This window comes from Natrix helvetica (assembly GCF_964273705.1).
Source record: "Natrix helvetica genome assembly, chromosome: 6".
NCBI classification, from domain to species: Eukaryota; Metazoa; Chordata; class Lepidosauria; order Squamata; family Natricidae; genus Natrix; species Natrix helvetica.
Genome location: NC_138553.1, coordinates 16293614 through 16320268, shown reverse-complemented (window position 1 = coordinate 16320268; position 26655 = coordinate 16293614). Strand labels below are relative to the sequence as shown.

Here is a 26655-nt window from a genome sequence, read left to right as displayed (position 1 = left end):
AGTAGGTCCTTCTCTGTGATGGGCCCGACCCTCTGGAATGACCTCCCCCCCGACATTAGAACAACTACCGATCTCCGCTCCTTCCGCAAGAAATTAAAGACCCACCTGTTCCATTTAGCTGGCCTGGCCTAACTGTAGTTTTAATTCCCAATCCTTCTGGCCGGTATTTTAATCCCTGGGGATAGATTTTTTAGATTGTTTTTAATATTGTCTTAGAACGGTTTTATACTGCATTTGTTTTTATGGGTATTCAATATTGTATTCTGTATGTGGTTTTTAGCTATGTTTGTACACCGCCCCGAGTCCCTTCGGGGAGAGGGAGCGGTTTATAAATTTAATAAATAAATAAATAAATAAAATCATCTCCAAGGTCCCTTCCAACTTTCCATTGTGTGATTTTAGAAGACGATGACCAGTGAATTTAGTTATTCATTTGGCCCGCTCTTTTTTCGGTTCAATCACACCTGGTTTTTGGAGAATGCCTGGGCCAGTCCCTGCAGGTTTCTTGGCAAGGTTTTTCAGAAGTGGTAGATAAAAGTCTTTCTCTTTTGAGTCCCCGTGCTTTAAAACTCTGTGCAACCTTTTCTCCCTTGGCATTATATCAAACAGCCAAAACAATCCTATTCCATTGGCTTTAAATCCTAGTTATTTGATTGGTGATGTTAATTTATGGGTGAATGGATTAATGAAGTTACATGTTGATTTCATCTCTGCTGCATGCTTTCCAATGTCCCTGGATAAAATGAGTGAGTGAATGAATGAATCAATAAGTTATTAAGTCAGTAAATCAATGTTGATGCAAAGAAAATTGATGAAAAGCTTAGAGTGCACTCATTTAAAAGCTCAAAGTTCGCAGATCTCATGAGGTGACCATGGTGTGACAAAACACTAATGCAAATAATATATAAACAATATTTTCAATAATATGACTTTCTCTGTTTGCTTATACATTTATTTTCCTTCGAGCAAAAATAGCCTTGAGAATTTTTTATTTATTCCATAGAAGTTTTCTGGCTGGAATTTGAAATTCCAGTACATCTCTAATGGTATTGAGTTGAATGAATGAATGGTGTGAATGGCAAAAATGATAATTTTTACAACAATGTAATGGCCTATCACAAACAATGGAACAAATGTTCTTGGAAGCGTCTCTAGATGTTTTGAAGTAGTGATTGAAGGCAACTTACGGTATTAGAACAAAGTCAAGGTACAATATCTGGGTTGGGACTGAATGACCTTGCAGTTCCCCAAATCAGTTGAAAGGGGGATTTCATTGATGATTTATTTTCTTTTATAATACTGTATAGACATAACCATTTTAACAGCACTTGCCTTCCTAACGAGACATTTGAAACTAAAAACAAAGCATAATTGCAATGATGTAGTCACATAATGTTTTGCATCTATTTCCCTTGTCAGGAAGTTTTATAATAAATGCTACTATAATAAAGAAGCTTTACAGATTTCTCTGCTATTCCATTGGGCATTGAAAAATAACCCCAAAGAAGAAATAACACTTGCATAATTCTTGAACATTCTTGCTATTTTGGATGGGTGAATGGAGATATGAAGAGAAGAGAGAAAACAGAATAGAATAGAATATAAAGGAACAGCAGAACAGAATAGCTTTATTGGAAAGTGTGATTGGACAACAAGGAACTTGTCTTTGGTACATAACTCTATAAAGGGAAAACATTCAAATATGATGTCAAACTTGGAATCCTCACAGTTTCTAGTCCAAAAGCTTAATTTACCAGAACTGACAAAAGTCCAATTCTCCCCATCTTGTTCGATCTCCATGGCACATTAAGCATTCTCACGTCAGCTCCATTTCATCCGCAATGAGACAAAACATCGCACTGATGAAAACTGTGTTCTCACAGCCCGTTTGCTACGGAGTATTTCCGAGAATGCCTGAGATTTAGTTAGCGTCTTTGTGATTTATTATTTTCAGAATATAATGAAGAAATGCGAGTGGAAGCATTCAATTTAAACAGTAGTTGGCTGATTGAAATATTCAGGCATAAGTACTTAATAAAAAATTTAAAGGCTGCTGGGAGTGAAGAGAGGTTATCATCTGACTGGCTTGTCTCCTAACAAGACATGAGGTAGACAAATATTAATTTTTTTTTTTAAAAAGTTGATCATATTGAATAAGAGTGGTGAGCGATATAGAATGCCAAAATGTTCCCCAAATTTGGTATTATTATTATACTTTTATTGATTAGCCTATAGGCCATATCAAAACACAAGATTCAAACACGTATCCTCAATAAAGTCCTATACAAACAATTTAAAATAAAGAGTAGGGTAAAATACAATAGTTATAGGACCATGATGGTGAACCTATGGCACATGTGCCCGAAGTGGCGCATGGAACCATGTCACTTGGCACCCCTTCCTCTTTTGGGTTTCTGCCATGCATGCGCGTGGAACGATCAGCATGCAACAGTGCCAGAAACTGGAAGAGCTGGTCTTCCATTTTCTCGTGTGAGTATGCGCGTCAGCCAGCTGATCATCACGCATGCATGTGCACCAGTAACTGGAAGACTAGCTGGCCGGCGCATACCAGAAACCGGAAGTTCATTTTCCACGGCGCGCATGCCCCCTGGGCAGCTCCTCTTCTGGGTTGTGGCCCAGACGAGCAAGTGTGCTCCCTTTTCGGCACTCAATGCCGAAAAGGTTCGCCATCACTATTATAGGATAAGATACAATGTAATTTAATTTAATACATAAGCATGTTAAATAGAATAAAATGACATAAAATTTTATTTCAGTGCCACCCTTACAATCTACCCCAATCAATCCCACGTATGCAGATCTCAACCGAACCATTTTGTTTAAGTACCGTGCTGTGTTAAATGTTATTTTCAGGTTCTGGCCGCACATAAAGTACGTTGTTTTGATATGGGGGTCCCAATGGGCCATTCGTTTGGTATATAGACCAAGGTATCTGGTCTCTCAACCCCTTATACAGGCAACAATCAACAGGATGTGATAGATTTGGGGTCTCCTTCCCACAGATACTCTTGCGTTAGTGTCTCTTCTATTTCTAGCCAAAGATTTTCACATTTAAGGTTAGTTTATATTGCTTTTCTTTTCGCAGTCTGCCAAATTCTTGAGGCAGGGAGTGAAGCTTGGTTGTAATAATCTTTAGAATACCTTTCAGCTTTTTCATTTATCAGCTGTAGCCCTTTCGGTCAATGCCAGTATTTCTTGTCTTTTTAAAATAAAAATGTGGTCAGCAAACCTGGAAGAAAAAGGAAATAAATTAAGCAGATTAAGGAATATCTCCCAATAAATTACTGTTTGTTGAAACCAGAGGTATATAGTTCTCTGGGCTTTAATAAAGGACATTCTTATTCAAATAATGTAAGCTTGATCTGAAGGAGGCCAACGGGCTAGTGAAGCTCCTACGCCCCAACAGAATAAAAGGACTGTAGATCTTTTTCAAAGATCAAAATCTTAGTGTTTTCACAAGGTTTTATTAAGTAAGCAAGGTGCAGAAGGCCTGGCTTTGTTTAGTTATTTATTTATTTTACTCCGCTAAGCACCATGTAGTCCAAGGCTGCTATTTTTCCCCCTAGCCTCCTTGGGGGTGAATCCATATTCAAAGGTATCAGTATGACAAACTATAATTAACACCCCGAAGAACTGAAGAGGATTTAGAGAAGGTTCATCAGCATAATTAAAAGCGAGCATTTGGCTGTTACTAATGTCTTCCGTAATTAAAACAACTGAGCAGAAAAGGGAGAAAAAGACTTGTTTGGGGGTCTCTGATGGAAGAGTTTTCTCACCCTGGTGATCTTCCAATGATTGGGGTCTCAGTGTCTGTATTTTCCAAGCAACCTGGCTCATTCACCCCGGGAGTTAACCGATAATCCTGGTTAGAGGTTATTCGTAGGAATTGTCCAGTAATTCTGGAGATGCATCATATGCAGCAGTGCAGTGGGGAGTTCCAGACCCCGTCAAAACTGGTACGCTAACCCTAACCCTAGTCAGGCACGCACGCTGCACACGCATGCACACGCCACCGCCCTGCGACACTCAGCTGCTCGGCAGAGGTCGCGCAAGTGCTGCACGCTGTGCAGGTGTGCGCAATTGGCCCGATTACTTCAAATACAGCTATGGAACGTGGGTGGGCTGGCAGGCCAAACGAGCCACTGTACCGGTACAGTGGCCGCTGCTCCCAGCTACTACCGTACCACCCGGAACCCACCACTGGAGCAGTGGTGGGATTCAATTTTTTTTACCAACGGTTCTGTGGGTGTGGCTTTGTGGGTGTGGCTTTGTGGGCACAGCTTTCTGGGCATGGCAGGGGAAGGACACTGCAAAATCCACATTCCCTCCCCACCCCACTAACCTGCTTTCCAGCTCCGTTCTTCTGTTCAGGACAACAAAAGAAATCAGCTGGGAGGCAGGGGGACAGGGCCAGCCTAATTGCTGGTTCTCTGAACTACTCAAAATTTCCACTACCAGTTCTCCTGAACCGGTCAGAACTGGCTGAATCCCACCTCTGATATGGAGAGTAGAGTTCCATATTGTTTCTAAAACCTAATCCCCAACATTTCTTTTTAGTGGACTGAAGGCAGATTGTTCATTTGGAGCTCCTATCTCTTGTTTGTTTGTTTGTTTGTTTGTTTGTTTATTTGTCAGTCAAACATGTACAAGATAACAAAGGAAGTAAAAATAGATAAATGGGGATAGTAAGACAGGGACGGTAGGCACACTGGTGCGCTTATGCACGCCCCCTTTACGGACCTCTTAAAAATGGGGTGAGACCCACAGTAGACAGTTTGAGATTGAATTTGTCAGGATTTGAGTCTGTAACAACGGAGTCGGGTAGAGCATTCCAGGCGTTGACCCCTCTGTTGCTGAAGTTATGTTTTCTGCAATTGAGTTTGGAACGGTTTACCTTGAGTTTGTATTGATTGTTTGCCCATGTATTATTGTGGTTGAAGCGGAAGAAGTCATTGACAGGCAAGATGTTGTAGCAGAGAATTTTGCGTGCTATGCTTAGATCGGACTTAGGTGGCGCTGTTCCAGATTGTCCAGGCCCAAAATTTCAAGCCTCATGGCATAGGGAATTCTACTGTGAGTAGAGGAGTGGAGTACTCTTCTCGAGAGTACTTTGAACATTTTCAGGTGGGCAAACAATGGCATGGATCTGATAAAGGTAAAGGTTCCCCTCGCACATATGTGCTAGTCATTCCTGACTCTAGGGGGCAGTGCTCATCTTCGTTTCAAAGCCAAAGAGCCAGCGCTGTCCGAAGACGTCTCCGTAGTCATGTGGCTGGCATGACTAAATGCTGAAGGCGCACAGAACGCTGTTACCTTCTCACCAAAGTTGGTTCCTATTTTTCTACTTGCATTTTTAGATGCTTTCGAACTGCTAGATTGGCAGAAGCTGGGACAAGTAGCAGGAGCTTACTCCATTATGCGACGTTACACCACATCCCTATGGATCTGATAGCCAGAATCAAAAAACACATAGAAGACTAACTTAAGAATATTTCACTAAACCCTATTTTCTTAATTCATAGGATGTTTCTGACTAGTGATATTTCTGTATCAGAAATAATACATCAGGGGAGCTGATAGATTTTTCCAGTGATTTTTACAAGAACCATAAATACAAATTGGGCCATTATTTATGTAAAGCATATAACGATATCCTTATAGATGGCAAAGTGCCTGACACTTGGCAAGACTTGAGAATTGTGCACGTTTTGAAACCACATACAGAGCTGACCAAGGTAGCTAATTATAGACCAATTTCTCTGCTAAACCAAGATGTAAAGTAATCTATGTCTGCATTAGCTTTGAGTTTGAAAAAAAATTAATAAAAGAACATACTCATTTAGATCAATGTGGCTTGTGAAAAGGAAAGCAAGTCTCAGATCTTATTAGAAAAATGTTAAATCTTAATAGAACACAAAATACAGGTCATCTTTGGCTTTTTTCTCCTCTTGATGTGCATAAAGCCTTTGATAAGTTACAATGTTTTTTTCCTGGGAAAAATCTTGAATAAATACTATTTGGGTCATAATTTTTGCTCAGCTGTACTTGAACTAAATCATACCATAAGCACTACTTTAAAACTAATAATTTTGAGCCAGAAAATACCAGATCTATGAAGGAACAAGACAGAGATATAACCTTTAGCACATTTATTGTACATACTATAAGTAGAGATGCTGTTATGGAGAATCCAAAATAATGAATAGTTGCAAAATAGTAGTTTCTTATGTGAACAAAATGTGAATGTATATGCTGATGATATTGTGCTTTTTTATCCAACCAGCAAAATAACTGCCACAGCCATTCAAGATAACTGTGGAAAACCAGAAGATTGAACTTTAACAATATAAAACAGTAGTATGTAGCTGTAAGATCCAGAAATGGAGACTAAGAGACAAACCAAAACACAGAAGTTATCCTTTTTCTGATAGCAGGAGATATAAAATGAGTAAAGCCGACATATATCAGTGGTTTTCTTAAATGTTCTTTGAAGATTTGGAAGTAAATTAGCAGGGCTACCTAATAAATAGATGGAGACAGCAAAACCCTCTTAGCTGGCATTGCTGCCTGTAACTGACAAGACTTTAATCAGTTGATTGCTGAAGGATTTTTTGCCTTCCAAGCAGCTCACAGCTTGCAGGAGCAAGTGCAGTGGGCAAATAGCCAGCACTGTTTTTTTAATATGTATATTTTCCATTGTGTGTCCATTCCTCTTCAATGAATGAGAGTAGAGAGTAGAATAGAACAGAACAGAATAGAATAGAATGAAACACTTTTATTTGGCCAAGTGTGGTTAGATGCATAAGGAATTTGTTTCTGGTACAGAAGCATTCAGTGTACTTTCAAAACAATAAAGAATATACTACTACTACTACTACTACTACTACTACTACTACTACTACTACTACTAGAAAAAAGTTTAGTTCATTGATGTTGCAATACCTGGGGATGCGTGAATTGAAGAAGCAGCAAGAAAAAATCACCAAGTATTGGGACTTGCAAATTGAGGTTGAGCGACTGTGGAAAAAGAAATCATGTGTTGTCCCAATTGTAATTGAAGCCCTTGGAGCAATACCTAAAGGGCAACCTCGCTATTTGGAAATTCTAAATTTATCGGACTTGAATATTCTGACTCTACAAAAAACCACCCTACTTGGAACAGCTTATATCTTATGACTTTACCTTAACAGTTCCTAGGTCTTTGGTTAGGACTCGAGCTGTTGAGCTACCAACCAGCCCCAAAGGCTGTGAATCTCACCCCTGCACTAGCAACAGGGGGAAAAATAGCAATAAATGGAGAACTGAAAATATTATTCACAGCTGGCCAGCATGGCCAATAGCAACTACTGTTGGAGAACTGTAGCTTATCAACATCTGGATGGCCACAGCTTTCCCATTTGTGGAATAGAAGACTCTGTTTTGGATGAATTAGGGATATTATATCTGGGGTGCCAAAATCCAGATGTCTGCTAGATCAGGGGTCCCCAACCTTTTGGACCTCAGGGATCACTAAATTAATAATTTTAAATCCCACAGACCACTAATATGATCTGCCTAATGACCGGCTGGGTGGGCATGGCTAGGTGGTCATGTGATTCTGTGGGCATGGCCAAGTCGATGTCACTCACATCAAGGGGCAACTCACCAGCCTCTACTTGCCCCTCCCCTGCCACCCACTCCTCGCCTCCCCGCCCGGGCTCCTTAGGGTCCCAACAGGAAGCAATTGTTGGAGCTAAGCAGCCACCTCGAAAAAGAGTTGGCAAAACAGCTCAGTTCAAATTGGATCTGACTGAGGCAGACCCCAGGTTGGAATTTCTGTCCCCCTCCGACCCACACAAAAAGACCACAAGGGGGAGACTCTCTGCAGCAATACAAATGTTCATTGCACATATCCGTCACCGGGGACGTTGTTTGAGGACCCCTGATTTAGTGCAATATAAAAAATGCAAATAATTTTTCTGCGGACCACCAAAATTTTCTCATGGACCACCAGTGGTCCACACACCAGCACTTGGTGACTGCTGTGCTAGATGACAGAAAAGATCCAGCAACTTCTCCTTGCTACTTGATATTTCATCTTTGACTACAACCTATGTTGTAAGTCAATAGAGTTTTCACAGGTTTTTTGCCTAAAAATGACCGCTACTGCTGATTTGCAGTAATCACGCTGTTGAAGTTTGGCAAAGGCTTGGATTCTGATACAGCTCTGAGGCACAGCTGTCTATCCTTGGCTTAATGGCTTAATATGCTGACATTAGCTGGTGATCATTTCTCTTGCTATGCTTTGTAAAGTTTTTGCTCATAAAATCCACAAATGTTATTCAACTAGCAGTCCTTGCAGAATTACCAGATTCACAATCTCCAAGAGCAAACCACTCATTATTACCCTAAAGTCACACACAGCTTTCTGCATGCTGATTCTTTTTTTAGCCTACCAGCTCCATAAATTGCGCAGAAGACCGAAGTCCTGTTCTCAAAGTTTTCAAAGTTGACCACAGGTCTTTAAACTTCCAAAGCACTTTAGTGAAGACAATATGAGCTTAAGTTGAACCATTTGAAAGTTATTTGGGTTGAAAAAATGTGAATGACCACAAGAGGGTGGCCAAGAGAGGAAAAACAATCCAATACTTTGCTGCCATCTAGTGGTGGCTTGGGTTTCACCACCTCTGCCTGTTTAATCATAATGTCAATTAATAGCTATATGTAATACACATACACATATGCTACACAGATTTTTAAAAATTAATGAATATGACCATGCACTACATTTACATGGGTTCTTCTGAAAATCACCCCTACCCTCTTTTGTCTTGTGTTCTTTATTGTGTTGTTGAAAAGTAGGCAACTATAGAGAAATTTTGTAGAGACTTAGGATTTAGACTTGCCCAGAGCCTCATAGTAAGCCCATATTGGCATATATTTGCAATCTGTTTGTAAGCAACTGCTTGCTGTGGGTAGACTGTGGCACTTGTAGTAGAAATTATTGTTAAATGTGCAAATTATTGTTAAATGTGCAATCTTTGAGTACGTAATTGACATCCTTGCTTCCCAGATTTCATTTAGGATACTAACATCCTTACTATTTCTTAATTATCGAAAGCATTTCATGTAATGCTATTTCAGTCATTCTAATGACAATATGTAATTTAAATGCTTATCATCGGTAGATTGTAGATGTAACAGATTATTATCAAATTCTCATCATTATCTTTATGCTATAAGGGAAATTTAGTGGCTTGCCTAAAGCCACTTAGTAAAGGAGACCTTACATATCATACTACATTGTGATACAGTTTGGCTTTGGTTTAACACAGTGTTTGTTAACCTTGCCAACTTTAAGATGGGTGGACTGCAACTCCAAGAATTCCCCAGCCAGCTGGCTGGGGAATTCTGGGAGTTGCAGTCCACCTGTCTTAAAGTTGGCAAAGTTAACAAACACTGGTTTAACATGTTGTGTGAACTCAATTGCAAGTTGATAAAATGGAATGATGTGTGAACCTAGACATTTTGGTCTAAATATTAAAAAGGTAACGGTTCTCCTAGCACATGTGTGCTAGTCGTTCCCGACTCTAGGGGGCAGTGTTTATCTCCATTTCAAAGTGCTGTCCGAAGATGTCTCTGTGGTCATGTGGCTGGCATGACTAAATGCCGAAGGTGCATGGAACGTTTCCCACCAAAGGTGGTTCCTATTTTTCTACTTGCATTTTTACATGCTTTCGAATTGCTCGGTTGGCAGAAGCTGGGACAAGTAACGGGAGCTCACTCCATTACGCATCGCTAGGGATTCGAGCTGAGTCCAGTGCCTGATGTGTAGATGCTGACCTTTCTGATCAACAAGCTCAGCGTCTTAGCCACTGAACCACTGTGTCCCTTCTAAAAATTAGGATGCAAATAAAGGAACAAAAGAACATCCAAGCTAATATTAGGTAGCTTTGCTCTTGGTTAGGATTTTCTTTTTTTAGAATTAGCATGTATTGCAAACCCAGTTACTTTACAGTTCAATAAATCCAGAAACCTAGCTGCTGTGGTGTGCCTGGTAAACTCATTTGGATCAGGGAACTTTGTCTCCCAGCAATGCAAGATTTTTTAAATCAGGCACTTCTACTTTGAACTACGTCTGGAAACATAAATATTTTCCCAATGGTAGGCCGGATTTAATTAGTAGCCTAGTAGCTGTGATTTGAAATTCTGGCATTTTCTAAATGGTCTCCAAAAGAAATATAATCCTTAAATTTTGGGGACAGGATTAAAATTAGCCAACATCTCATCACCACAATAAGCATGAGCACCAGTGTAGCAGCCTCAGATGGCCAAAGAGGTTTTGTACTTTTTGAGATCATGGGAGTCTCCAGCAACAAAGCAAGATGGAGGAGCAACTTTGAGTAGCCAACCTGCATCCACCATGTGGGTCCACTGGGAGCCATCCCAAGCTTATTTGGGCATCCTCATTATTCATTAAAACACAGTATCTTAGCACAGCTGTTTTCCTGGGACCGTTCCCAAGAAACCGATTTAGTGCTAATGCCATTGAATGGGAAATAGCGGTTGCTTAACCAAGAAGGCGTTTGCATTTATTTATTTATTTATTTATTTATTTATTTATTATTTGAACTTATTAGTCGCCCCCTCTCCCCACAGGGACTCGGGGCGACGTACAAAGGTATTATATAGCGTATAGAGGAGGTAAGAATAAATAAATAAGTTACAATACTTAAAAAGTTAAAACCCCAGTGAAATTAACCCTTAAAAACTAAAATTACAATTAAAAATGCCCTGGGCTGGGGAGGTTGTAGAGTTATGCCAGGTCAGCTAGTCGAAACAGGTAGGTTTTCAGCTTCATACGGAAGGAGCGAAGGTCGGTTGTAGTTCTGATGTCTGGGGGGAGGTCATTCCAAAGGGTGGGGCCCACTACAGAGAAGGCCCTACTTCTGGGCGCTGCCCTCTGGCACTCTCTGGAGGACGGCACCCGGAGTAGTCCCTCTCTGTGTGAGTGGACGGGTCGCAGGGATGTATGGGGCAGGACGCGATCCCGCAGGTAACTAGGCCCTGTGCCATGGAGCGCTTTGAAGGTGGTAACCAGTACCTTGAAGCGCACCCGGTAGACCACAGGAAGCCAGTGCAGCTCGCGCAGGATAGGTGTTATATGGGAGAACCTCGATCTCCCCATAATTACCCGCGCGGCTGCATTCTGGACCAACTGCAGTCTCCGGGTGCACCTCAAGGGGAGCCCCATGTAGAGAGCATTACAGTAGTCCAGGCGAGACGTCACCAGCGCGTGAGTGACTGTACGCAAGGCCTCCCGGTCCAAAAGGGGCCGCAACTGGCGCACCAGGCGAACCTGGTGGAACGCCCCTCTCGCCACGGCTGTCACATGATCTTCCATAGACAGCCGGGCATCAAGGAGGACGCCCAAATTGCGTGCCCCTTCCACCGGGGCTAATTGATCATCTCCGATGGTCAGCGATGGCATATGCTGGTTGAACCGGGAAGCCGGAAGCCACAGCCACTCTGTCTTGGAGGGGTTGAGCCTGAGCCTGTTGTCATCCATCCAGACCCGTACGGCTTCCAGACATCGGGACATCACTTCAACAGCCTCGTTGGGGTGGTTTGGGGTGGAAATGTACAGCTGAGTGTCATCAGCATACAGATGGTATCCCACCCCAAAACCACGGATGATCTCACCCAGCGGCTTCATATATATATTGAACAGGAGAGGCGAGAGGATCGAGCCCTGTGGGACCCCACAGATAAGGGGCCTCGCGGTCGACCTCTCCTCTCCTGCCAACACACATTGCGTCCGGCCAGAGAGGTAGGAGCGGAACCATCGTAATACGGTGCCCCCGATCCCCAACCCCTCCAGACGGCGCAATAGGATACCATGGTCGATGGTATCGAAGGCCGCCGAGAGGTCTAATAGGACAAGGATGGAGGAACAACCCCCATCCTTTGCCCTCCAGAGATCATCCACCAACGCGACCAAGGCTGTCTCCGTGCTGTGACCGGGCCGGAAGCCGGACTGGTGCGGGTCTAGATAATCAGCTTCTTCTAGGTGACGCGGAAACTGCTGAGCCACCACACTCTCAACAACCTTCGCTAAGAAAGGAAGGTTGGAGACAGGACGGTAATTTGCTAGCTCCGTTGAGTCCAGAGAAGGCTTCTTGAGCAGGGGCCTCACCACCGCCTCTTTCAAGGCGGCTGGTAAAAGGCCCTCACCCAGCGAAGCGTTCACCAGCTCCAGTAGCCAGCCTCGTGAGCCCTCCCAGGAGGCCAGTACCAACCAGGAGGGACACGGGTCCAATAAACATGTAGTGGCTCGCAGTCGCCCGCGCAACCTGTCTAAATCTTCGGTGACAACAGGGTCAAACTCCTCCCAGCATGGTCTCTCAAGACTAGCTTCAGACGTCCCCACTGGAGCACTGAGGTGGGTCCATCCCCTTCGGATCCGATCGATTTTATCCTGCAGGAACTCTCCAAATTCCTCTGCCCGGCCCAGTAATGGGGGGTCCCGCTGCCCCTGTGACAAAAGGGAGCGGGTCACCCGAAACAGGGCGGCAGGGCAGTTCTCCGCGGACGCTATAAGGGTGGCACAATACTGACGTTTGGCCACTCTTATTGCCACAAGGTAAGTCCTTACGTAGGCTCTTACTTGTGCTCGGTCGGATTCGGAGCGGGAGGACCTCCACTTGCTCTCTAGGCGTCTCCTAAGGCGTTTCATTGCCCTTAGCTCCCCGTTAAACCAGGGGGCCCGGGTAGATCGTGGCCGTCGAAGAGGCCGCAAAGGCGCCACCCGGTCTAAGGCACCGGCGGCCGCATTATTCCAAGCGGCTACCAGGTCCTCTGCCCGGGGGTGGGGCAGGTCTGCAGGAGGTGGCCCAAGCTCTGCCTGGAACCTATCTGGCTCCATCAGACGCCTGGGGCGGAACCATCTGGGATAGTCTGGTTCCGCCTCCCCGCGGTGGGGAGCAGCGCCAGGGAAGTCCAGCTGGAGAAGTGAGTGATCTGACCATGACAGGGGCGTGATGACTAAATTCCCTCTTCCCAGATCACTCGTCCACTGGTCGGAGACAAACACAAGATCAAGTATATGGCCTCTCTCGTGTGTGGGGTCCTGAACTACTTGAGTCAGATCCATGGCTGTCATGGAGGCCATGAATTCCCGGGCTGCCCCGGATGCCTCTCCCGTCGATGGCAGGTTAAAGTCCCCCATCACTAATAGTTTGGGGGTTTCAACCGCCATCTCCGTGATCCGCTCGAGGAGCCCGGGCAGGGCCGCTGATGTATGGCGGGGAGCCAGGTATACTATCAACAGGCCCAGCTGACTCCCTGGGCCCCATTTCACACCCAGAGACTCACAACCAGAAATCTGCGACACAGTGAATTCCCTCGGTGCCAAATCTTCCCGGATGATTATCGCTACCCCACCACCCCTACCTTGGGCCCGTGGCTGGTGGAATACACGGTAACCTGGAGGGCACATTTCCCTGAGGGGCAACCCCCCCTCTGGGCCCAGCCAGGTTTCCGTTATTCCTGCGAGGTCCGGCTCCCCCTCTGTGATCAAGTCACTGATGAGGGGGGCCTTATTAATCACGGACCTCGCATTACATAACATCAGCCTAAGGCCCAGGTTCTGCCGATCCTGTCCACCTAGCCTGCGGGGGTTGGTACAAGCGACCGGGCGTATCCAGCGGCCCCGGTCTCCCAACCGATTATATGTTCTTCTAGTGTCCTCGCGCCCACCCCTCCCTACGACCGTCGCAATTGGAATTCCCCTTGTAGGAATGGTGTTTCCTCCCACCCCCCTCACTCCGCTCCCTTCCGTCCTGACCCCACCTGTTGACCTGGCAATGTCCATATCCCAAGGCAAAGTAGCCCTCCCCCCCTCCCTGGAACCCCTTAAAACCTTTAAAAAACATTTTATTAAAAAACCCCTAATCCCCCGCTTCCTCCACCTCTCTGGGTTAATAAACCCCTCATCGAGGTGGGCCCTCTTCAGGGCAAGGGGGCATGCCTGCGAGAGGGGGGACCCTCGCAGTCGAAGAATGTCAGACCTTGAATAGATAAAAATGTTAATCAATCCATGACTATGGCTGTGGCAGGGTTTTTCTTTGCAGCAGGTCCAAGATGTAACTAGATGTAAAATAGAGCAATGAGTATTTGACAGGCAGATAAGATGGAAGAGGAAGCAGACCTCGCAATCCATAGTAATCTACAGACCACCAGTGAGGCCCAGAGGTAGTTCTTAAGGCCCAGAGGCACCAGAAGTAGTTCTTAGAGTATACAGGGATCCATAGTAATCTACAGACCACCAGCGAGGCCTAGAGGTAGTTCTTAAGGCCCAGAGGCCCAGAGGTAGTTCTTAGAGTATACAGGGATCGCACCTCAGCGGGGGTGCGGGGTGGGGGATGGGCGGGGGGGGGTAGGCGGGGTGCTAAGGCCAGCTGCTCAGCCTATTGATCTTCTGGAGGTCGCCCAGAACCTCCGGCGACCCCCTGGCTTTCTTCTCCAGTCCCACCGGCCCCATTGGCCTCTTAGCCAGGCTGCGGTCAGAGCAATAGATGAGAAATAGGGCGCCCGATATTCCAGCGCCATTTCTGCCGCCCCGTCGCCATCGTCGGTTAGATCCAGACGCCGCCCCCGCATAGCAGGATGTAGCTCGCCTCCCACACGTTCTCCTCACCGACTCGCTATCTTCCTGGAGTCGCTCCTCCGCTGTCCCGTTGTTCCACCGCCCTGGCAGCCACATAGACCTTCTCCTTTCTGCTCTTGTTGTTTTTCTTTTTTTTTTTCCACTGCCGCGGCTCGGCCTCTGCATTCCCTGCATTCTCGTCTCTTCGCCGTCCTTCTCCTCCTCTGCCTCCGTCCTCCTGGCTATCTGGACCCCGCCCAGGGTCCAAGCTATTAACAACGATAGCCAGGGTTGCCACTTAATGAATTCTAGGCCCCCAGGATGACCAACGGGGGCCGAAAACGCCTGCTGTCCCTGCCAAAGAGCCCCATCGTTTACGGAGCTTTGAGAAGGTCCGCCATTTTCCCCCGGAAGCCCCTCCCCTTTTAGTTGTGCTGGTGCCAGGTGGCTTAATGGTGATTAAAGCCCAGGCTAAAAATAAGTGTCAGGTTGCAAACTTTGATCTCTTCATATGCAATATGCCAAGGAAAGTGCCTGGTGATGAATATATTTTCCTGAGTGAGCCATGCTACTATCCGGAGAGTCGTGTGGTCAGTTAAGAAGTTTCTTCTGATTTTCACAGAAAGCAGAATAAAATGAGACTTGGGAAGCTGTAGGATTTCCAGTTTCTGAAGGAACTGTATAAGCTATCTATCTTCACCTAAGACTCTGGGCCATAGTTCACCTAGGCATGATTGACTGAATTTATTACAGGGGCTGATTTTAAAAGCTATGAAAAAACCCTCTCTACACAATACAGCATTCCAGGAAATAAAAATGGGTAACTGAATAAAAAGTGCATAAATAGCTCTCTGTTGCATTCTGAACAAAATGGAGAAAGTCCAGAAGCCTGGAGGAAGTCTAGCTCCAGTGTTACTTTTTGCATTAGCTATATCTTCCAAATCACTTTCAAGAAAAAAATCTATGTAATTGGTATGCAGTAATAAACAGGACGTGACCACACAGCATGGGTTATTGTGACAAGGCCATTCCCTGTCCAAGAGGGATTGCACCTTCTTGGATATCAAAAGTTAATCTCTCTCTTTTTACAGGCGTACCGGAGCCTGCCCGGAGCACTGGATACCGTTCTGGTACGGTGCTCCGGAGGGCCCACCCGCCTGCCCGAGCTCCTTACCATGTTATAAAGCTTTCGGCATTTCCGTGCACGCGCATGGCACATACAGTGCCTGCACGACGCTCTGCCGAGCAGCTGGAACGTCGTAAATGCTTGCGGAAGCGTCGTTAGCCGCTACAACTCATGCGAGCACTGTGTGCGCGCGGGCTGTGCTCGTCCATGTGAGCGACGGTGGGCCCGTTCTAACCGTACCGGTTGGAACGGGATCCAGAACCCATCACTGAGTCAGACCTATTGCTCCCAAACAATCTGGGTCCTCATTTCGCTGACCGCGGATGACAGATGTGTACTTTTAGACTTGCAACGTTCCGTTAATGCAATCTTGCAATCTAGTTAGAGCTAGTACTTCTGGGTGTGCTTCTTTTCCAGAGACTACCTTGCAAGGTTGATATCGATATGAAAAGAAAATACACCAGAACGAAGAGATGGAGATATGGATGGTTTTATTAGGGAGCAGAAGATGGCTAAAACATAGGAAGAATGGTTGCAGGAATGGGGTTTGTCTAGTTTAGTGAAAATAAGGGTTAGATGAGAGCAGAGTTTCGATATCTGAGGAGCTGTCACAAAGAAGAAGGGGGCAACCTATTCTCCAAATCCTCTGAAGAAACAGTAGATGGAAACTAACCAAGGAGAGAAGCAACCTAGAACCAAGGAGAAATTTCCTGACAGTTAGAACAATTAATCAGTGGAACGATTTGCCTCAAGAAGTTCTGAATGCTCCAACACTGGAGGTTTTTAAGAATATGTTGGATATCCATTTGTCTGAAGTGGTGTAGGGTTTCCTGCTTAGGCAGGGGGTTGGACTAGAAGACCTCTAATGTCCCTTCCAACTCTGTTATTCTGTTCTGTTATGGAACACAGCATGTGCAGTTCTATACATGGGGCCTGTTCAGGTTTTGTTTGTTTCCTAAATTTCAGTACCCATATTGCTACTTGTATTATTGCTTATATCAGGGGTGTCCAAACTTGGAAACTTTAAGACTTGTGGACTTCAACTCCCAGAATTCCCCAGCCAACCATGCTGGCTGGGGAATTCTGAGAGTTGAAGTCCACAAGTCTTAAAGTTCCCAAGTTTGGACACCCCTGGCTTATATGTTCGATGAAGCACTGAAGGTAGAATTAACCCTTCCTGATTTCACTTCAAGAAAATATGTTTCTTCCATCCACATTTCACATGCTTACAAGCATCTGTCTCAATTTGCCTGAATCCAGAAGCGACACTGGCATTGACAGTAGCAGAAACAAAAGAAATACATTCAAAAGAAAAGGGAAAGGGAACATTCGCGCATGCACATTACATTCCTCCTTCCAGATATTCAGTTCTCCATCATTCCACCAGCCTTTGTGTCATCTGTTCTGGGGAAAAGTGCAACATCAGAACGGATTCAGAAAACCCCAGAGAATTCTGGTGGTGCTCGTAATGACATCTGGCTAGGTTTCAGCTGGAGCGAGGACTCAATTCCATAATTCTTCTGTCCCCAGGGAATTGCTGGAATTGCAGGGAAGTATTGCATACTCTAAACAATGCCATGTTAATCAGAATAACAGAGTTGGAAGGGACCTTGGAGGTCTTCTAGTCCACCCCCCTGCTCAAGCAGGAAATCCTTTATCAGTTCAGACAAATGGTTGTCCAGTCTCTTCTTAAAAACTCCCAGTGTTGGAGCGTTTACAACTTCTGGAGGTAAGTGGTTCCACTGATTAATTGTTCTAACTGTCAGGATTAATTGTTCTCCTTAGTTCTAGGTTGTTTCTCTCTTTGATTAGTTTCCATCCATTGCTTCTTGTCATGCCTTCAGGTGCTTTGGAGAATTGCTTGACCCCTTCTTCTTTGTGGTAGCCCCTCAAATATTGAAACACTGCTATTATATCACTCCTAGTTTTTCTTTTCACTAGACTAGACATACCCAATTCCAGTAACTGTTCTTTATATGTTTTAGCTTCCAGTCCCCCAATCATCTTTGTCCCCTAATCATCATCTATACTCTTTCTAGGGTCTCAGCATCTTTTTTTTTACATTGTGGCTGCCAACACTGGATGCAGTATTCCAAGTGTGGCCTTACTAAGGTTTAGGTTTAGGTTTATTTGGATTTATATGCCACCTTTCTCCAAAAGGACTCAGGGCGGCGTACAACATTAAAAACACACATCACAAAAGTTAAAAAAAGATTAAACCCATTTCCAAAAAGACCAAACCGATTTTTTTTAAAGAAACAATACATTTAAAATAAATTAAAATTAAAATTAACATTAACAGGCCAGGCCGGCTTGCTGGAAAAGCCAACTTTTTAGGGCGCGTCGGAAGGACCGGAGGTCAGGGATTATGCGGAGCTCCGGGGGCAGCTCATTCCAGAGGGAAGGCGCTCCCACAGAGAAGACTCTCCCCCTGGGGGTCACCAGCCGACACTGCTTGGCCGACGGCACCCTGAGGCATTATATAGTGATATTAACACTTTTAATGCTCTTGATTTTATCCTTCTGTTAATGCAGCCTAGGACTGCATTGGAAGAGATCAAAAGAGCCCCACGGCTTCCTTTTGCAGGCTCATGAGCCTGTCTTATCTGCAGCCACAGACCTTGCCATTCAAGTGACTGAGCTCAAAAATTGAAAATAATATAGGGAAAACCTGGGGTAGCAGAGAATAACAAAAATCATTCTCCCTTGAAATAACAAGGCAGCTTGGAGTTTATAGATGCTGGAGGAAAATTACAATTGAAAGGTGAGTTGGCCAAGCAAAACTTGAAAAAATTGCTTACAGGTGGAAACTTTTATATCACTGATAAATAGGAAGGATTAATATTTAGGTCCACTCTTCCTTGCAGAGCTCTGTGTTCTGAAGTGGAAATGGTAGCTTGACTGCAAATACCCTCCAAGTCGTAGCACTCCTTAATCTGTGAAATGCAGTGAAATGCAAGCTGGATTTCACAGCTTGCAGAGAATTATGAGGCCAAACACTTTTGGGGGGGCACATGTTTACACAGCGCTAACCAAACCATGGTTTACGTAAATGACCTTTGCAATCATATTATAAGCAACTGTGTCCTCTTCGCTGATGACGTAAAACTATTTAACACCACCAATGCAAAGAGACCTTGATTACGTGTCAGAATGGTTGAACAACTGGCAATTTCAATTAACAAATGCTCTGTCTTACATATTGGCAACAAAAATCAGAACGCCAAATACGAGCTGGGTGGATACAACCTCGTAGATGACCCTCACTCTGTCAAGGACCTAGGAGTACTCATCTCTAACCATCTAAGCCCCAGAGCTCACTGTAACAGCACTGCCCAAAAGGCATTAAGAGTTGTCAACCTAATCTTGCAAAGCTTCTTCTCCGGTAACACTGTACTGCTAACTATGGCATACAAAACCTTTGCCAAACCAATCCTCGAATACAGCTTGTCTGCTGGAATCCATACTGTATTTCGGACATTAACACGATTGAGTGGGTCCAGAGGTATTTCACGAGAAGGAGCGAGAATTGAGATCCCAAAATATCTGGAGGACAGGGGCTTGGGAGAGACATATTGGATATGCTGAACAAGACGTATCATATTAGAACAACTGAACCAAATCTGTCTCTGCTTCAGGATCCAGGGCACAGAGTAATGCAGCAGAAAAAGCTGCTTGTGCCTGGAGAAAGGTTAGCCCTTGGCTGGGTACAATTTAAGGAAGGTGGGAACGTCAAGTAGTTTCAAACCTACAGGAATGCTCTTATGTTCATGTCTGAATCATTGTGTTGTGCCCTATAGGCCGCCAGCTCCTCCAGAGCCAAATCAGATGAGGAGCCATGGGAGGCAGGGCCAGCATCAAAGCAACATGAGAGCTCTGAGTGAGAAGAGGGAACGGATCTGTCAGACAGAGAGAGAGAGAGAGACAGAGAGAGAGAAAGAGGCGGAGCCTGGGCTGTCCGTCAGCCCTCAGATAGAGAGTCAACAGCTCCCAGGTCTGGAGGAGGCTGATGAGGAAGATGAGAAACAGCTGAGTCCAGTGCCTGATGTGTAGATGCGCAGAAGGCAGAGGAAAGGAGAGCAGTGGAAATCCATGGGCTGATTCTTGGGACGGAAGAGCCATCATTGCTAGTGAAGTCCCACCCTAGCTCTGGGGATAAAAGGCAGGGGGTGGAGAGTAATAAGTGGGGCAGAAAACTATTCATCTCCCTGCTGGACAGACTTGTCTGCTTGCGGTGAGAGAGAAACTTTTTGCCGGGGCTGCTGTTGCTCCTAATAAAGGAACCCTAACAACAGAGGGTTTCTCATGTTCGGGGAACTGGGTCAGAACACATTGGCAGTATAAGGACAGGATGAGTAGAAGCATGTAAATCAGGGGTCTCCAACCTTGGCAACTTTGCGACTTGTGGACTTTAATTGGCTGGTTGAAGAATTCTGGGAGTTGAAGTCCACAAGTCATAAAAATGCCAAAGATGGAGACCCCCTGCTGCAAAGGGCACAGTTGCACAAATGGTGAGGCAGATATATCTTGACAAGCCACCTTTATGTGGAGTAACACTTTGCCTCAGGTTACACATTTACAGTCATCAACCTGAGGTGCATTTTCTTTTTGCTGCTCATGAAAATAATTTTCTAGATCGAATCTGTACTTCACTCTGGTGTCATGTGCACAATTGCAACAATAAATGTTCAGAGGGCAGCAACTGTATTAATCTCCAGCAGCGAGAGTGGTTGTATTTTCGGGGCACCTTAAAGACTAACAAATATATGCTTGTTACTTATGCTTGTTGTAAAAAACAACAACCCTATTCATTATTTGTAATTATTAAGAGAGGGGGGAGAAGGAGTGCTGCCACCATAATGAACACAGCTTCAATCTGAGTTTGTGTTTGCATCCATCTGTTTAGAACAGGGGTGTCAAACTCAATTTCATTGAGGGTTGTGTTTGACCTCAGGCGGCCAGGGTGGGCGTGGTCAGGACGGGCATGGCCAGCTCGACATCACTTGTATCAGGGGCATCTGTGGTGGCTCGAGCGCTCTGCCAGCGAAAACGGGCTCCCGAGCTCCGTTTTCAGCTGCAATGGCCTCCTGAAACCTGCCAGCAAAAATGGAGCTCGGGAGGTCTGTGCACAGCCCTTCCGAGCTCCGTTTTTGCTGGCAGAGGCACTGCGGGCTGGTCCTTTGCTGTTTCCAGCAAAAATCTGCATTTGTTCATTCATTTCAGGAGTGTGAAGATCTGTCCATGAATCTCAGAAACTCTGTGCCAAGTCTTTCTTTGCATAGCCCTCCGTTTGGGAAATATTTACATGGCAGCTTTCCAAGTGAGATAAGGTCTATGGTCATAAATTCACCTTTGAAAGACTGTCTGCCAGGCTTTTGCTGAATGTAAATGAGATGAATTCATATTCGTTTAATAAAAGGTTTTGCCAGGACCAGGAATCTGCTTTGTGCTTTATGGAGAAGCCTAGGTCAGAACAATGAGCTTCAACTGGGAGACCCAACTGCTTGGGCAAAATTATATGCTTGATCTTTTCTTGGATGCTGTATTGAGTGCGAACAGGATATTTGGTTCATTTATTTACAGAATGTGCATACTGCCTCTATCCTAGCCTCTCTGATGTTCAATACAAATGAACAATACAATAAAACAAAGGTTAAAAAATAAAATGCAATCTGATAATAAAAATGACACAATTTTGCTTAGCACCACATATTTCCGATGATTCGCTAAGTCAGCAAACGTCTTTCTTAATACTTTTTGGGGATAGTTTAGAATACAGGTGTGAGATTTAACTAGGATCAGGGTATTTTTTTTTTGTCTCCCTTTGAGAAATCAAAGAGAAAGAACACAAAGAGGAAGACTTTATAGCATCGAAATTATCTGAAAGTTCTCTCCTTTGAAATCCTTTGGAAGAAGTTATCTCTTTCTTATGCTAGGAAATGCTGTTTTCTACAGTATCTCAAACTTTTACATGTTTGTTGTTCTCGTTTGTTTCCTCCTTTTAGCAATTAAAACATATTCCTGTTAAACCAGAGTTTTGAAGATACCTGAAATTAATCTTCTTGGTTAGGACATTGAAAAAAGCACAGGTGGCGAAAGCCTAGAGATAATATTTCACTTTTATCCCTTTTTTTAAGTTGGTGGTTCTGATGCAAGATTTATTGACAAGTGAGTAAAAAGTTAGTTGTTAGCCTCTGGAAGAATTAAAACTGCTCATTTAGTGGACAGTACAGATAGTTTAAGGGACATGGTGGCTCAGTGGCTAAGACACTGAGCTTGTCGATCAGAAAGGTCGGCAGTTTGGCGGTTCGAATCCATAGCGCTGCATAATGGAGTGAGCTCCTGTTACTTGTCCCAGCTTCTGCCAACCTAGCAGTTTGAAAGCATCTAAAAACGCTAGTAGAAAAATAGGAATCACCTTTGGTGGGAAGGTAACAGCGCTCCGTGTGCCTTTGGTGTTTAGTCATGCCGGCCACATGTCCATGGAGATGTCTTCGAACTGCGCTGGCTCTTTGGCTTTGAAACAGAGATGAGCACTGTCCTCTAGAGTCAGGAACGGCTAGCACATATGTGCAAGGGGAACCTTTACCCTACAGATAGTTCTTGACTTATGACCACAATTACAATTGAGTCCCAAATTTCTGTTACTAAGCAAGGTAGTTATTGAGTTTTGACCCATTTTATGACTTTCTTCCCACAGTTGTTAGTGAAAGTGAGTCAGTGAAATTGGTAAGTTAGTAACATGGTTGTTAAGTGAAATTGGCTTGCCCATTGACTTTGCTTGTCAGAAGGATGTAAAAGGTGATCACAGGACCCCAGGGCACTGCCACCTTCATAAATACATGCCAGTTGCCAAATATCCACATTCTGATCATGTGACTGTAGGGAAGCTACAATGCTTGTAAGTGTGAAAAACGGTCATAAGTCACTTTTTCCAGTCCCACTGTAACTTCAAATGGTCACTAAATGAACTGATGTAAGTCAAGGGCTGCCTGATATTGCTTAATTTACTGCCAGAAACCAATGCTGACTTCTGGGTAGTACAATCAAGGAAACCTTGGGGAGCACAAAAGGATGTGGCGGTGCTATTATGAGTGTTGTTGATGTTATTGTGGCCCACCAGCGGCCCGCTGAGATGGCAGCAGAGTTGGATAGTGTGGAGGTTGGGGAGGGGCATGGGCCAGTCCTGGAGGCTGGGGAAGTCTTGGACGAGGGCTCTGTGTTGGAGGCAGAGACGGGGCAGAGGCCATCTGGCAGTGGTCAGATGCCTATGGAGTTAGACAGCAGTGAGGCAGAGGAACAGCTAGAGCCTATTCCCAGTGTGCACTTGCGCAGAGCTGCCAGAAGAAAAGAACAACTCAGAAATCAGAAATCCACTAAATAAGGATTTAGTGTCATTGGAGGATTTTAGAAATAGTAAATGAAATGCCAGTATGTGGTTATGTATTAAATCTTGGTATATTTTATGATGAACAACAATTATAGTCAAATGAAAATGGAGGTATGATGACAGTAACATGTATAAATATCTGCGTTAAAATACTTGAGTTAATATGAATTATGTTTGTTGACTGTGGAAGAGATGCACGTAAGCCTTTTTGTAACCAACTGATACACTTTCTACAGTATGTAAAGAAGGAAGATTTTATGTGTTGTGTTTGTTTTGAAAATAAAAAATAAAAAAACTTTTATAAAAAAAAGAATTAGGGTACACTTGGGAGTAAAGTCACAGGTGGAAGATGATAGGCCCCTCCCCTAGGAAATAAAAGAGGAGTGAAAGGGGAGTGGGCTTTTGCAGGAAACAATTCGTTCATTCAGTCATTAGATTCGTTTCAGGAGTGTGAAGATCTGTCCGTGAAACTCAGAGACTCTGTGCCCAGTCTTTCCTTGCACAGCGCCTCATTTGGAAAATATTTACATGGCAGCTTTCCAAGATAGATAAGGTCTGTAGTCATAAATATTCCTTTGAAAGACTGTTTGCCAGGCCTTTGCTGAATGTGAGTGAGAGGAATTCACATTTGTTTAATAAAAAGGGTTTTGTCGGGACCAGGACTCTGCCTCGTGCTCTTTGGGGAAGTCTAGGTCAGAACAGTTGTAACTTTGAATGGTCACAAAATGAATGATTGTAAGTTGAGGATTACCTGCATTTCAGAATGTGAGCAAGTTTTATATGATGTTTGTCAATGTTTTTATACCTGAGGAAGACAAAAGCTTGATTGAATTATTAAAAATATTGGAGTCCCCCTCCGCCACAATAGCAAATATGATTCTAATGTAAAACCCCACCAAGGTTGGTGTTACTTTTAGAGCTTGGTTAAAAAGTACATATACCCAACATATGGACACAATGGGAACAATACTTCGTTATGCAGAACTGAGAAGCATGTTCAGCAAGATATGTGGACTCATCTAAGCCATGGTGGTTCTAACCCTGATATTCACATGGGAGACATTAATGCTTCTAAAGATGAAATCCCAAAGAGCCTTCGAGCTAAGAGCTCTCCAGGTTTCACTAGAGCAGGTGTGTCAAACCCAAGGCCCGTGGGCCCAATGAGGCCCAGAGGGTGCTTAGATCTGGCCCGGGGTGCTGGCCTAGAAACAGCAAAGGACTGGCCAACGGTGCCTTGCCAATGAAAACAGAGCTTGGGGGCCAAACAGAGCAAAATCAGAGCAAAAATGGAGCTGGCCGAGGACTGCAGGCTGTCATGTCTGATAACAGCCCCCCCCTCCTCCCTGGCAGAGGGCTATCAAAACAAACTAAAAACAAAAACAAAAGGAGAAATGTTTCTCCTTTTGCATTTGAGCATGTAAGAAGGGACAGGAAAAGAGAAAGGGAAAGAGGAAAGACAAAAAAAGAAGGGAAGATGGGAAGAGAGCAAGGAAGGAAAAAGAAGGAGAGAGAGAGGAAGGAAGCAGGAAGGAGAAGGAAGACGGAAGGAAAAAGAAGAAAAGGAAGGAAGGAGATTGAGGTGGCGAGGTGGCGCAGTGGGTTAGAGTGCAGTACTGCAGGCAACTTCAGCTGATTGCTAGCTGCAGTTCAGCAGTTCAAATCTCACCGGCTCAAGGTTGACTCAGCCTTCCATCCTTCTGAGGTCGGTAAAAATGAGGACTCAGATTGTTTGGGGACAATATGCTGACTCTGTAAACCGCTTAGAGAGGACTGTAAAAGCACTATGGAGCGGTATATAAGTCTTAAGTGCTATTGCTACTATAATGAGAGTGAGTGAGGGTCTCTGGAAAGATCGGCCTTAGCACTTGACCACCACAAGTGCCCCCGACACGAGTCCTGTGCCACAACCACCCTGGCCATGCCCCCCCAGCCCTCCAAGGTCAAACACAACGCTGATGCGGCCCTCAATGAAATCAACGTTGACACTCCTGCACTAGAGAGATGTTAATATGGAGGAGGGCTCAATACCCTCTACACACTTTTCATGCCAATCCTCAGTTTTATATGGTGGATCCTTTGGAATTGTACAGTGAATACATTAAAAAAAGTAAACAAATAACCAAAGTTTTCCTTTACTTTTGTAATGACTGGCACTATCAATGAGAACCAGTGGCCAGGAATGGACATAAATGAGAGTCAATAAGCTGAATTCTCATCTGTCCCTTGTTTGTCTTTTTTTTTTTACAGGAATGAGACTGTTTTACACCAATTCTGCTGCCCGGCTGCGGATACAGAGCAAAAGCCTTCATCTGCAGAGTCTTCTTCAAGGTGGGAAAATCCTCAGTTCGTGTCTCCTGTTTGGGTTCTTCTCCCTCCCCCCTTTTCTTGCTCTCCTTCTTCTTGCACATTCAAAGTGTGTCTTTTCACCCAGACCTTAATCCCCATAACTGCCTTTATTATAAAGTAGTCAAATCTGACAGCTGCTAGCATTAGTTTCAAGGAATTTTCTCTCTCCCGTCTATTCTTTTGGAGCAGGGGGTGGTTGTGCCATCTGCTGATAATGTCCTTGGAACTTCAAAATGATTTTTTTAAAAAAGAAGAAGAAGAAGAAGAAGAGAAAAACAGCTTAAAACAAGCGGCCAATTGTTATGGTACCATCCAATCTGGGGAGACATTGGTGCTAATGCATGAGAAGATTGTGAGTTTTTAGCATTCTCACCTGACTTGGTAAGACATCCTGCAGGTGAGATTGCTTACTTGGCCACTTTTCATATACATATACAGGTAGTTCTCAACTTGCAATGACAATTGGGATCAGAATATCTGTTGCTAAGCAAGGCAATTGTTGAGTTGTGTCCGATTTTACCCTCTTTTCCCCAAAATAAGACCTCCCTGGATAATAAGCCCAATTGGGCTTTTGAGCGCATGCGCTAAAATAAGCCCTCCCCCCAAAAAAAGCCCTCCCCCAGAATAAGCCCTCCCCGAAAATATTTAAATGCACGTGCAGCTGGTCCCTAGTTACCACGCCCCTTCTCTTAGTGGCAGCCGCAAAAAGAGTGGCAGGCCCAGTGAGACAGAACTTCTGGTATGATCTTTATTGCTATGGCTGTTAAGTGAGTCACCGCAGCTGTTAAGTGAATCATGCAATCGTTAAGCAAATCCAGCTCCTCCCCCCTTGACTTTACTTGTTGAAAGCCAGCTGGGAAGCTTGCAAAATGGTAAATCAAGTGACTCCAGGATGTTGCAAGCCATTATAAGTACATGCCAGTGGCCAAGCACCTGGATTTTGATTATGTGATTGTGGGGATACTGTGACAGTTGTAAGTGTGATAACTGGTCACTTTTTTCAGTGCCGTTGTAGCTTTTAACACTCCCTAAACAAATAATTGTAAGTCAAGGACTACCTGCATTCATATGTTGGTGCCAAGTGGAGTTTGGTCAATATCTGTTTAACGTTGATGACATGTACATTCTCAGTATCATGATTTATAA

At 44.4% G+C, this 26655-nt stretch overlaps 1 protein-coding gene across 3 annotated transcripts in view; it reads left to right on the top strand.

The window, feature by feature from the left end:
- IQSEC3 (IQ motif and Sec7 domain ArfGEF 3) overlaps positions 1-26655 on the top strand; it is a gene marked incomplete at its 5' end in the record, with an annotated part of 253802 nt that overhangs the window by 72006 nt on the left and 155141 nt on the right. For 2 of the 3 annotated variants that reach the window (XM_081957148.1, XM_081957147.1), the window contains one exon: positions 25411-25491. In XM_081957148.1, the coding sequence (XP_081813274.1) occupies positions 25411-25491 (81 nt within the window). Of the gene's footprint in view, positions 1-25410; positions 25492-26655 lie in introns of those variants that run through there. The other variant, XM_081957149.1, reaches the window with a different exon arrangement.